The 13,616-nt window shown below is 48.8% G+C and overlaps 1 protein-coding gene across 9 annotated transcripts in view; it reads right to left on the reverse strand.

Moving 5' to 3' along the window:
• MPRIP (myosin phosphatase Rho interacting protein) overlaps window positions 1-13,616 on the reverse strand; it is a 171,336-nt gene that overhangs the window by 54,810 nt on the left and 102,910 nt on the right. For 4 of the 9 annotated variants that reach the window (XM_034784562.1, XM_034784563.1, XM_034784564.1 and 1 more), the window contains exons 6-7: window positions 10,621-10,831; window positions 6,419-6,935 (exon numbers count right to left, since the gene is read on the reverse strand). In XM_034784562.1, the coding sequence (XP_034640453.1) occupies window positions 6,419-6,935; window positions 10,621-10,831 (728 nt within the window). The remainder of the gene's footprint in view (window positions 1-6,418; window positions 6,936-10,620; window positions 10,832-13,616) is intronic. The other 5 variants (XM_034784568.1, XM_034784569.1, XM_034784570.1 and 2 more) reach the window with 2 other exon arrangements.

Here is a 13,616-nt window from a genome sequence, read left to right on the forward strand (position 1 = left end):
CGGGGGGATTGCCCCGGGGCCTGAGGGCTCCGTGGCTGTTGAGGAGGGTGTTGGGGGGGGGGGAACGCCCCGGGGCCTGAGGGTTCCGTGGCCGTGGAGGAGGGTGTCGGGGGGGGGGGGGGTCGCCCCGGGGCCTGAGGGTTCCGTGGCAGCTCAGAGAACTCAGGTCAGAGAGGGGAGACATTGGAGGAGGAAAGGGGTTATGAAATCTTATGGGGACCGCAGTCTCCCTCTCCCAAGCTGAATGGAACCTCACAGCACCTGGCAGACTGGGTGAGGCTGCCCTGCTAGCACATATCTACCATCTGACCCAGCAGAGATCTATGTTTGAGGGTGAAGGATTCATTGGGAAAAGTAGGTAACACACAACAACACTTGCATATAACACAACATTTCAGCATATGTTGGACCCTTGGCTTATTCCCTACCATTGTCTTGAAACTCTTTTTGTGCTCGGTCACTCCTGTGTCTGGTTTCCAGAGAGATGCCCATATTCCTGTGCCTGGGCGGGGAGGACACTTGAACTGTACTTATCGCTCAGCTAGTCTTTCAGGCCTCTGTGGGCACAGCATCTCTGCAAGAACTCCAGTTCCAACAACACAGAGTAGAAGCGCTACCAAATCCACCCAGAACTCAGCTAAAGGAATGTAGAACAAAAGCCACAACCCACACTACGCACTTGACTCAGACCCAGGCTGTCGCCTGTATCAGGGACAAATGACTGTTGTATACATATAATTTCCATTTTATTACGTCTCCAGTGCTAAAGGAACAAGCTTGTGGGCCTTGGATTCACTTCCTCTTCTCTTTGTTCACTGGCAATGCAAGCTGGACTGTGCAGAGATGTAGAAACAGCATTAAACACCAAATGCATCAGTGCACACCAGCAGGGGGAGCTCAAACACTGATTATGTGTGAGACACACCAAAATAGCGTTGTTGAAAGTTTCTCAGAAAAGGTGGGTTTACTTTAGATATGTATAAAGAAGAGATTTAGAATATGGCAGACCCTCCCCACAGAAAATTGTAAAGGGGTCAGAGCAGGGGTACTGGAACAATTTGTATAGTTTTTCTCTTGCTTGGGGGGGGGGGGGGGGGGAGAGCTAGCGCAGTGGTTTGAGCATTGGCCTGCTAAACCCAGCGTTGTGAGTTCAATCCTTGAGGGGGCCATTTAGGGATCTGGGGTAAAAATCTGTCTGGGGATTGGTCCTCCTTTGAGCAGGGAGTTGGACTAGATGACCTCCTGAGGTCCCTGCCAACCCTGATATTATATGATTCTATGATAGTGGGGGTGCTGAGAGCCATTGAACCAAACTGTAAAACCTGTATATGATGGAAACCACTTCAAGCCAAGGGGTGCGGCAGCCCCCCCAGAACCACTAGTTCCAGCACCTATGGGTCAGAGGTTAAAATTTAGGTCTAAACAATCAATAGGATTCTTTTAGAACACAGTCCTAAACATTCACTATGATTATATTAGTCAGATAGGATCTCTTAAAAATAAATAATGGAGTGAGTGTCTTTAAAACAGGACTACTAAGAGGAGAGGCTGCCCTTACTAAGGCTACTGGAAATCAGTGTATAGTTCTCTTCTGTCTGGAGGTCCAATCCTCACGCAATAATTTAGGCCATATCTACACTACCACTTATGTCGGCAACACTTATGTTGTTGAGGGGTGTGACATACTGACATAGCTACCGCCGCTCATTGGAAGTGGTTTAATTATGTTGATGGGGCCGTCAGCATAGAGTGGCTACACGAGAGATCTTACAGCAGCGCAGTTGCATCGGTACTGCTGTAAGGTCTCTAGTGTCGCTATAGCCTTAGAGTGGACTGATTGGTGGAAGAAGGGGAGGAGAATCTGAGAATACTGACAGAACATTAGCAAATTCATTTGATTTCACTGCTTGACAAAGAGATGCAGTTCACTGGGGTTTGCATGAGGGTTGAATAATTCTAGGTAAATTCCCAGCATCAAATGAGCTGGAGTAACTGTTAGAAAGTTACTGGACAGGATCATTCAGAAAGCTCTGAAGCACTAAAAAAAAACTGGCACCTGCAGTCTGAGAAGTGAAGTTTCACAAGTGCTCTACCTCAAATGGCACAGATTTAATGCAGAGAAAAACATGTTAATAAAATGTAAACTAAGTAAATCAAATTAAAAAGCAGCCAAGCCAAGCGGAGAGTCGGGAAATGTTAATTCTTGAGTCGAGTGCTAAACCAGCTCTCTCCAGCCAAGTCCACCTGAACATTTGAAACACTGAGGCTCCCTGGCTCAGGGAAAATGTGACCCCCTCCTGCCCACCCCACCCAGATCATCTCCAGCTGGGACGAAGTTCATTTATAACTGGCTGCACTCTCTTTCAAAGCCATGGATTACACTTGTATTCTTCCCAACTACCGCTTCTCCACATGACCCTCTTGGAACCCCCTTCTTCTATCCCAGGGGTGGCCAACCTGTGGCTCCAGAGCCACATGCGGCTCGTCAGAAGTTAATATGCAGCTCCTTGTATTGGCACCGACTCCGGGGCTGGAGCTACAGGCGCCAACTTTCCAGTGTGCCTGGGAGGTGCTCACTGCTCAACCCCTGGCTCTGCCACAGGCCCTGCTCCCACTCCACCCCTTCCCGCCCCCTCCCCTGAGCCTGCCATGCCCTCGCTCCTTCCCCTCCCTGCCAGAGCCTCCTGCACGCCACGAAACAGCTGATCAGGAGGTGCAGGGAAGGGCTGATCAGCGGGGCTGCAGGTGGGCAGGAGGCACTGGGAGCGGGGGAACTGATAGGGGTGCTGACGTATTACTGTGGCTCTTTGGCAATGTCCATTGGTAAATTCTGGCTCCTTCTCAGGCTCAGATTGCGTGGACACTGACAGGATAGATCAGGGGTGGCCACTTCCCAAGCACTACCTTTCTGGCCAAGGAGGACTGAAGGAGGCCCTGTTCCCAGCCCCACACATGGCCAGGAAGGGCTATGCTGTTGAGAAGGGAATAGCTCCCTTTCTGTCCCCCAAAAGCGGGAGAGATTATCACTAACCCTAACAACTAGTTTGGGAAACACTCTCCTTTAATTCTCACATGCACTTATCTGCCATCTTTGTGGGAGGAAACTGTCAAGTTAAACATTTTGGAACAATTATCTGTCACTATCATCATCTTAGATCATTAAAGCTTGGAGTGTTTTAAACACCTACTCCCCATCCATGACCATTTATGCTGTTTGTTTATATTTATTGTACTTCCTCCCCCCCCCCCCCAACTGTGAAACAAGAAACTTGTCAGTTTCACTCTATTTATAGCCTACTTCACACACAGGCAAAAAGAGATCAATCCCACACTGCCCTGTCAGAGTGTGCCATCACCTTCCCCTCCCCCTCTCAAAACCCCACCTCTTCACAAATCATGAAGATGCTTCTCTTTATAGAAGGTTCGGTAAAACTTTTTAAACACACAAGATTTGGGGCCTACACCACTGGAGAATGTCTCTTTAAATAAAAGGGAGAGGGGAGGAGGGGAAGCTGCTGCCTCATCACTGCTCAAACAAATCCTTTCTCCATTGGTGCTGACAATTCCACCCCCCACCCCTCTTCCAGCCCTGACTGCAGGCAGGGAGGAAAGGGAAACAATTGTAGGGACATTGGGAGGGGTGTGTGGGGAAGGTTGATCACAGAAAGCCCTTCTGAGTGAACCATTGTCACAATCTGTGTAATGACAAAATGTAGGCTGGCTTGACAGGACATTAGCCCACCAGCCTCTGAACTATGGTGAGCGACAATGCAAAAAAGACTTGTTTATTTTAAATCTTTTTCCAGCAGCCTCAGAAATCAAACAGAAGACACCCACCCTTGTCACGGCCACTGTGCTGATGGGAGTTTATTAAAGCATGGGTTTTTTTTAAATAAATAAATAAAAGCAAAAGCACAGGAGACATTCATCTGCCCCCACGCCCTCGGCAGAGCAAAGTCACTTCAAATAACGGCAGTAAGTCGACTAGACATAACGTAGGAGAGTTTTCACCAATGTTGACACAGCAATAAAATCCAATCGCCTTCTGCTGTATAATAGCCTCAGGAGCCCAGGAAACAAAGGGGCTGGGTGCAGTGGCCTCTGGGAGGAGGAGGAACCCACCCCACCAACCAGAAATCAGCAGGGATGAAATAAAAAAGGACAATATCTAGCAGAAGCTCTGAGATCCTTCTTCTCCCAGGTATCTGTTATCTGTATGCCTGTCTCCCTCATCAGATATTCCATGCCCTCTCCCTATGCCCCAGTTTGGACACGCATTTGCACACTAGTGCCCCAACTGGCACTACTAGCTGCTCAGAAGTAACCACTCTGAAAAGCTATTGAATCCAGGAGTTGCACGTATTTATCACTGCTTTCAGCTATACAGCATCACACTGGGGCTAGGACTCGGGAGTTTCAGTGCCAAAAGAACACACAAGCCTCTAGTACCTGAACTATTAAGCTGGCAGTAGTAGTAGACCTTTTAATATTCTGTAAGCCAGTGGTTCTCAACCAGGGGTACGTGTACCCCTGGGGGTACGCAGAGGTCTTCCAGGGGGTACAGCAAATCATCTAGATATTTGCCTAGTTTTACAACAGGCTACACAGAAAGCACTAGCGAAGTCAGTACAAACTAAAATTTCATACAGACACTGGCTTGTTTATATTGCTCTATAAACTATAAACTGAAATGTAAGTATAGTATTTATATTCCAATCAATTTATTTTATAATTATATGGTAAAATGAGAAAGTAAGACGTTTTGCAGTAATAGTGTGCTGTGACCCGGTTGTGTTTTATGTCTGATTTTGTAAGCAAGTAGTTTTTAAATGAAGTGAAACTTGGGGTACACAAGAGAAATCAGACTCTAAAAGGGATACAGTAGTTTGGAAAGGTTGAGAGCCACTGCTATAAGCCAACCACTAGCAGGTGACATGATCACACACACACTTGAGCCAATATGTTACAATTCACAAACCAAGAATTACTGTTCTTTCTCCACCCAGTGTAACAGGATGGGGTCTCCAGGAGGCAAGCACAGCATCCTTTTTGCCAGACCCAGAAAGGACTCTATCCTCAGGTGGGAGAAGAAAGCCAAGATATTGCAGTCTCTGAGTCCCGCCCTCCACCCCAGATTGCAGCCAGGCGGTGAAGCTACACACTGCTTGGGTGAGTACAGGTTAGACACACATACGGTTCAGTTGCAAATTTAAATGAGTGGAACAAACACGAGTGCAAAGCGGTGTTGCTTGTGCAATAGCAGCTTCATGCCTGCATTAATTGTGGGCCAGCGTGAAAACAGTCCTCCAGGGGATGTGAAAAGCAAACCACAAGTGCTTGGTGACATCATGCTAGAGCGAACATGCCCGCAGGAACCCAAGTGCAAGCGAATCAGACCGACAAACAGCCCTCTAGCCCAGTGCCCTTGTCTCATGGCTTACTCTGCAGTCATCACATAAATGGGGCTTTTTCAGGGCAAGTTAAATCTATCCTCCCTCCCCACTGGGCCTCCTTAAACCCAGAAAAAACGAGCGTGTGCACTGGACGCAAAGCCTTCTCCACTAAGCTGTTTTTCCACCCGCTCAGTTCTGCATCGGTGGCAGCCAACTCCCGTCTCCAAGATTAACACTGTGACACTTTGAAATCTCTCTTAGCTCATCAGACCATGGCATAACACACATGGCCCCAACACAGTTTATAGAAATACCCTAATTAATGGTGCCAGCTGCCACCAGGCACTTGAGCTAGGGTGGAGAAGGAGAAGGGAGGTACTACAGAGCAACACATGGCAGCTTACTGGAGGAAGGTCCAGCCTACTACCCCAAGAGAAGGATCAGCCGAGAATCATGGGTGACCTGGGCTAACACACACTGGCACTGGTGGGGATCACATCCTTCGCTGGTTAATATGGAGTGGATGTCCTAGCTATGCCCACTTCAGGAGCACTTCCCAGTGGCTACAGGAATGACCTGTATATAAAGTTAGAGTGATGGGGAGTCTGGAAAATAATGGAGACTCAGGAAGATGGCCTGGGTACAAATTTGAGGGATCTCTCTGCACTGGCTTTGGGCAGCTGGAAGTTCACTCAAATTCCTTTGGCTGGGGATGGGCGACAAGAGAGAGCTATTAAGGGTGGATGACCCCACGCCACCGGATCCATAAAAAGTGGCATGGCTCTATCAGGATTCCCTCCCAGTCCATTTAATAGATTCAAAGGAGGAGAGACGCTCACCAGTTAAATACCTGGTTTAAGAGAGGAGGGCTCCGGACTATAATCGTCCAAATAAAGCATTTCCTCTACAATGGGCTGTGAAGGGACATGTCTGTCCCAGCAGCCGCTGCTTTACTAACAGAGCAACCACCACCATGTGGTCACAGTCAAAAGAGTTAAGAAACAGAACAGCCACGGATCCCTTACCGTCTCTCGTTGCCAAAGAGCCGGGCCACCTCTTCCCTTCCAGGGCTGCGGGCCCGGGTCCTCTGCTCCAGCCGTTTCCTCTCCACCTGGAAGGCCTCCCGGTTACTGATCCTAATGGCCTTGGGAACATCGGCCAGGGTGGCGTACTGCCGACTGGCTTTGAAGGAAAGGGAGCGGTCCGTTCTTTCTGCTCCCCTTCCCCCGTCTCTGCTGCTGGAGTCCTTGTACGTGGGGTAAGTACTCTTTGAATCCAGGGAGTTCAGTGAGAAGCTGGAAACCATTCGGTTGTTTGAGCTGGTACCTGGGGAAGGAAAGGGGTGGCTGTGCTCCTGGGAGGGTGATTTGGGGTAACTGTACCTGTTGTTCGGGGTGCTGGGGCTGGGAGGGGACGGTGGAGGTGGCAAGTGCTGCTCTTCCAACTTGGAGTCTTGCTTGGTCTTCTCCAAGGAAAAGTAACCGCTCTCAACACGCGCCTTCCGCCCACAGTCTATCCGGTCGCCATTCATGGAGCTCTCATCTAAGAAACGGAACAGAAAACAAGGGGAAGGAGTTGGGTGGAGGTTACTACGCTTGGTTCCAAACTTGATTTCGCCTCCCCTCCATTTGTATAAAAGGGGATTTTAACACAAACTGCCTTGCCTCCACAGAAAGGGAAACATCTGCCTACGATTTCCAGCATTACAGTGCCTATGGACCCAAACCCAAACCTGACCTGGAAGACCCACCTCTGGAAGGAAACCGGAAGTTCAGTTTCAGGATCCATTGCATCTTTGGCTTTTGTGCCCAGAACTACCAGAAAGGGTGATGATAAGAACAGGTTTCTTGTGATGTGGAGACTGACCTGCTAGGAGGTGGACTAGGACCCACCAATCATTAGCATTTCACACTTGGATTACTGAGCAGCCTGCTATAGGTGCCACATGCAAAGCTCCAATAGACATAGGGTGGGATGGGTGCTTGAGACTTATTTACAGAGGGAAAAACTGGACAATGACAACAGGGGCTTCCACAACAGGTGGGAATGTAGATAGCAGAATGCTATCAGGTGCCCAGCCAGCTTCTCACATCTGGTCAGGAGCAGCCATACTGCAGAAGGGCCAATAAAGTCTCCCCTTATTTCTTTGAGTCCAAGCAGGCAAGGATCTGACCCACTCTGTCTCCACAGAGTCTGGGAGGAGGGACATAACAGGGAAGAGCGGGTGCTTTGTTAAGACACAAAGAGGAGGCTTCTTCTCAACAAGTTGTAACTGCATATATTAGAAGGAAGCTCAGAGGTTCAGCCAGCAAACACCAATGCATTGCCTAATCACAAGTAAAATCAACTTTGATGGTGTCTGATTCCAGTTTAAAAAAAAAAAAAAAAAAAAAAGAGCGAGCGAGCGAGAGCAAGCGAGTGCTCAGTGGTTTGAGCATTGGCCTGCTAAACCCAAGGTTGTGAGTTCAATCCTTGAGGGGGCCACTTAGGGATCTGGGGCAAAATCAGTACTTGGTCCTGCTAGTGAAGGCAGGGGGCTGGACTCGATGACCTTTCGGGGTCCCTTCCAGTTCTATGAGATAGGTATATCTTCATTAAAAAAAAAGAAAAAGGTCAGGAGAGGGGAACAAGAGAGTGGAAGGTGTGTTAATAACTGGAGGAAGCATGGCTCCATCAGCAGCTCTATTTCTTCCTCCACAGAAAAAACGGGGAGCTAGGAGAGCATTGAGGCCTCACTGCAAGATGAAAAACAGCTGTATGCATTCTTTTGCCAGAGGGAGTTAGTGACCATCAGCCTCCATGCCAACACAGACAAAGGCATTAAGGAAAGGGGAATCCCTTCACACTGCTCTTGCTACCGAGGGCACAAGGAACAATTCCCGTTTTGCATTCACACCACCACAAAATTGTGCACGAGCATTTGTTTTCAAGGGCCAAAATAACCTGCATCTAATCACCACTGCACTTCCTGAATTGTTGGCCTCTAGAAGATTCTCCATATGTAAGTTTGGAATGTGGAGAAAATCGTTCTGTTCCAGGCAGACTTGACCTGCTGGTTGATTGGTTGGTAGGTAGGTAAGTGTGAATGTATACACGCACGCATGCAGGGAAGAAGGGGAGGCAGCAGAGAGGTCTACATCCAGCAGCAACTTTCCCATCCATTCTGAAGATCATAAGCTGGATGGTAAGTTATTTTGTTTTCTCCAGCCAAAAAACAAGTGACCGAAAAGCAGCATCTGTGGAGGTACAACACACACACACACACTCCTGCCCATGGCCACATCCCAAGGTGTCAAGGGCAAAAGCCTATTGATTCATCAAAACCAGGGCTTTGCTGACACCAGCTAAATCAGAGAGACGCAAAGGGAGCAGTCTTCTTCCATTAGCTAATCCCAAGAGAGCAAGGAGGAAAGCAATCGTTTTAGCTAGCCGCTCAGAACATACAACAAACTCAGCTTTCCCCGCCGCCCCCGATTTATCCAAGGGGAACACAAAGCAGGAAGAAAGCCCGGGCCTCTATTGTTTCATTTAGAACAATACAGCAGATTCCGGAGGCTTCCAGGGACTAATCAGAGGAGACAAAATGTAAACAGCTGCCCTGATATAGGGTTGGGAGGAGGAAGCAGTGCCTCCGTGCTTGGCAATAAAACAGGACCAACTGTAGGCAGGTGCCTCTCTGTATCCATTAGGGCACTATTTCCCAAAGGAACCAACCGGAAAGCTGGGATAGGTCACGGGCCCAGTCCAGAGGGGAGACCATTGGGGGGGGGGGTTGGATAGCGAGCCCACCCCACACTCATCCTGCAGCGAGTGCTCCTGTCCCATGGAACTGGGCTGAGGGGGTTGCTGTGGGTGGTCGGTGCCCCATTCGTGGAGCGAGGCGGAGTCGACAGCAAAGGAAGCTAGCCTCTGATTTTGCCTCCTTGCTCCCCATGCATCAGGACCCTGGGTGGGTTGCAAAAATTCAGACAAAATGCAGTTGGTGGGCTGCCTTTGTGAAAAGTTTGGGAATCACTCAGTGGTTAGTATAAAGGGGGACGATCAATATTCAAAAGCTCATTTATTCCAAAGGAAATTTCCTTGCCTTGGAATCGCACCCTTTAGAGGTGGAAAAGACCTGTGAAGTCATCCCGTTCTGCTCCTTGCCTCTGCCTTCCAGTACTTTATCCAGATTTTCCCCTTTCATAATTTCATCCCATTATTCACAGTTATTCCCCTCTCCTCCCTCCCCCCCGGGTACCATCCTATGGAATGCCGCAAGTGTAAGTGTTCAGATCTTTGAAGACTGACACTGGGCTGAGCCATTCTCACCAGATTAAAGTATTGAAAGTGGGAGGGGGGGGGAGGAGGGAGAACAGGATAGGAGGGGAATCCAGTGGTGAAAAGAAAACTAATGTCAGTTTCTTCTTAATTTGCACTTCACTCAGTTCAGGACAATGAAATCAGCCCTAGTCCATGACTGTGCCTACCCAGGCACCGCCTCAATGTAAATAATATCACCTTCATCAACAGGGCAGTTTCCTTCTGTTTCTCTATGGCAGTTGTGGGATCTTGGGTACTAACAGGTAGTTGGGTTTCCAAACCAGTAGGGGAACCGTTACATTTGTTTAAAATAATAAATAATAATAATAATAATACACAGACAAGAAACCATTTCTATTCATGTTTTTAAATAAAAGCAAGTTTAGACCAAACTTTTTGACTAGGTCCAATTAAGAGAGTCACACCACCCCAGTCAAGACAGCTACGTAATCAAACCAAACTGCTGCAGGAAAACCTTCCAACCCTAGTAACAACTTGGGGTTAATCGGCCATTAATAGCAGTATTTTGCACTTTGAAAGCACCTTCCATCAGAGGATATCAAAGCACTTTACACACAGTAGGCTTCACAACATCCCTGTGAGGTAGGTAAGGTATTAGATCCACCTTTCAGAGGGGTAAGTTGAGGCACAGAACTGTTCGGGGGGATTTGACCAACATAATCTATTGGGGCAGTGGCAGAGCCAGGAAGTGACATTGCTCACTGCTCCCATGGACTTCCTGAAGTTGCAGGTGCTCAGCAGTATCTGAGCATCAAGCCGTAAGAGTCTCATCTTCCAGGCCCTGCTCCAGTCACTACACAGCACAACCTCAGAGTGAAAAAGAAAACTCCCCGCCAATCAAGTATCGAATGCTGCCAGGGTAGAGGAGAACAGGAACCAGTGCCAGCGCCCCTCTGGTCCTTACCTTCTTTACTTTCCAACACCGGTTCCTTCAAGGAGCTGGCAGGCATGGCCTGGCTCTGCATGGGGCTCTGGGCTGGGCTGATGCTACTGTTCCCATCTGGTTGATCTTTGCCCCTCATTTCTTCTTGCCAGAGGGTGGACTTGGTAGTGGGGACCTTCTCTGCATTAGGAATGTTGCTACTGGTCACAGCCATCTTAGCGGGGCCAGGTTCCTAAAGAGAACAGGAAAAAGACACTGGGTATCACTGCACATTCTCTAAGTCCTAGCGCCAGTCATCCCGACTTACCATAGCAGGTAGGTCCTTATCTGGAGACACATGGACCACTTTACCCCAAGCTCTTAGGCCACATGGCATTTTGACGCCCTTACAAAGGGGTGTGTGTATTTCCCTTCCCTGAATGATCTGATTTATACATTTCAAATGCTGGCAGGTCTAAGTGTTTCTCCCAAGTGGGACAGGCTAATTCAAGACTTCCTTAAGCAAGGCGGTTAAGCACCGCTCTTACAAAGAAAAAGGAAACTTCTTTAATATGCTCTCCTGAGGGAGGGATCCAAAAATGGCCCACATCTCCCTCTCTGTCCAGCTGGAGAAAGAAACCAGAGCAAAGGTAAGCTCACAAATGAAGGAAACCTACTGACCCTGAGAAGAAGCAGATATACATGGTAGGGGCCTCTTTGCTGTGCTTTGTTTTCCAGTAGGAACTGCCCCTCCCAGTTCGGCAGACAGGACGCAGCACAATACCAGCGCTTTTAACTATTCACTTGTGTAAAGTTCCCGCTCATGAAACCATGGATTAACCAAGCCTTACAGCTCAGCCAATAAACGCCAGCCCTGACTGTGATGCCTGCTGCTGGCCCTTTCCCAAGTAGGCGTGCTGTAGGTCTGGTGCGTCTGAAGCATGCTGTCACCAGACCAATGAGCACAGTACACACATTTGAGATAGAGAAAGATCCCGCTGAAATAGATTCTAATCTATGGGGATCAGCTTCCTTGAGGGGCTACTGAGACCTAACAAACTCACTTAATTTTGACCCAATCAAGGACAAGAATGCTTGTGAAAGGCCGGTACTATCACTTGCCACAGAACCACCTCAGTACAGACCAACAGGAGTTATAAACACTTACACGGCAGTATATGTCTAAGATGTCTCGTTGGTGGAGGATCTTACGAGATTATTATTATAACACTTTCTTCCCCAAGGATCACAACTACACACACAGAAATCCAGCAATGCAACCACCTCTGGGGCAGACGGTGGGAGATGGGATATTTTGGCCAACCAGGGCTTTGAACATGCATTCTAAAAACCCTTGATGGATTTGTATTGTATTCTGTGACATTTAACATATGGGCTACCTGCTTTGACCCCTCCACAAACGTTTACTCTGAAGCATCCTCACATCCACGAAAGGTACACCTCCACCCCCTCCCCTCTCTCTCATATCTTCTGAGGCCTGGAAAGATCAACTTCAGCTGCGAATCATTTCCATCAGGATGGCAAGGAACAGCTGGCCCTGGACACCACTTCAAGTGGAAGGCCGCACCGGGCTCTGCATTCTTCGGCCTGGAGCGTGGCTTTCTCCTCAAAGCAACGTTTCACAAACTGTCAGCACCCGAGAGAGCAGCGAACCTCGCCAAGAGGGGAGGCTTTGAAGCCCAGCCAGGCCCTGGATCTTCGGAAGCACGGCCATGAGTGAGAGCTCTCGGCTGACAAACGTGCCCACCCATTGGCGAAGCTGCTCTCGCCCGGTCCATCAACAGGGGATGTGGAGGATGTCCTTGAGCCAAGGCGCCGTGTGTGTTGAACTCTTGCCCAGAAGACCTTCTTAGAGACAGGACTTCTAGAGCCCATCGAGTCACATTTCAACAAGGTTCCATTTGCAAGAAGACAACAATTACCTGACAAATTCTCCTGGCTAGAAACAATGAGCACAGCCTACCTCCCAGGGCTCCTCCTAAAGGGCTCCGCTGGTTTAGACAAAGAAGGGCTTTATGTGACTAGAAAGCAGATTATACTTTAAGGGAGGGGAGGGGTTAGAGGAACACCTGAGTTGCACCCCTCCCCCCCCCCCCACGAGTATATTTTACAGTTAGAACAGGGGTTATTTTTCAGATCATGCAAGTCCCCCCCTCTAGCCTGGTTTTCCAGCTATTTCCTGCCCAGGTACCAGCCCCAAGCTGCACTTCCTGCTGAGAGAGAGAGATTAGCAGCTTCACAGCATTACTGCCTGGGAGCCCAGAGACGGGGCTACAGGCGGAAATGTCACATGCCTTTTTCCTCTGGTTTACACCCATTTTTAAACAGCAGCTCCTCACCTTCACTTTTGCAAGGTGCTGTCCATTTCTACCAACAAGCCACAGAACCCCCGGCAGGTGGCATATGGGCTAAGTCAGTAACCGGAAGGGCTTCCGACTGTCAGCAGCGGGGCACATCTGAGCCCTTCTCCTCACCTGCATGCTGTCACTGCAGCATAGCAGGTGTGTGGCTTTGACTGCTGGATTGACAAGCCCCCGTCACAGCAATCCTACATAGAGCCAAGAGATCTTCCATTTTGTTTTTGACTTCAAGGCTTTCTGCCCACCTAGATCTATCAATCTGATATCCCCCACGATCTCTACCCTAGCCTTCTACCTCCAGCCAAGAAACAGACAGTAAATCAGTTCAGCTGCTAGATTTCATGCTCATGCAATGGGAGTCTTCTCACTGCCTTATACACCCCAGGTGTGGCACCAACAGTGCAACCTCTACAGAGCACACCTGACAGGTGATGCTCCATGAAGCAAATAAACCAAATCTCTTTCCCTGTGTGTGTGTACACACAACCAAATCCCCTTCCCTCTGTGTACACGTACATACACTTATTTCCCTCAGTCTCCTGCCATTGACAGTCTTGCTCTTAAACCCGGCTGCCCTTAACATACGTCCCATGACCCCCCTAGGCCTCTCTCCTCTGCCAGCCAATAAACTGAATTTGCTCACATCAGAAAACATTT

Source organism: Trachemys scripta, chromosome 10 (genome assembly GCF_013100865.1).
Source record: "Trachemys scripta elegans isolate TJP31775 chromosome 10, CAS_Tse_1.0, whole genome shotgun sequence".
Taxonomy (NCBI): domain Eukaryota; kingdom Metazoa; phylum Chordata; order Testudines; family Emydidae; genus Trachemys; species Trachemys scripta.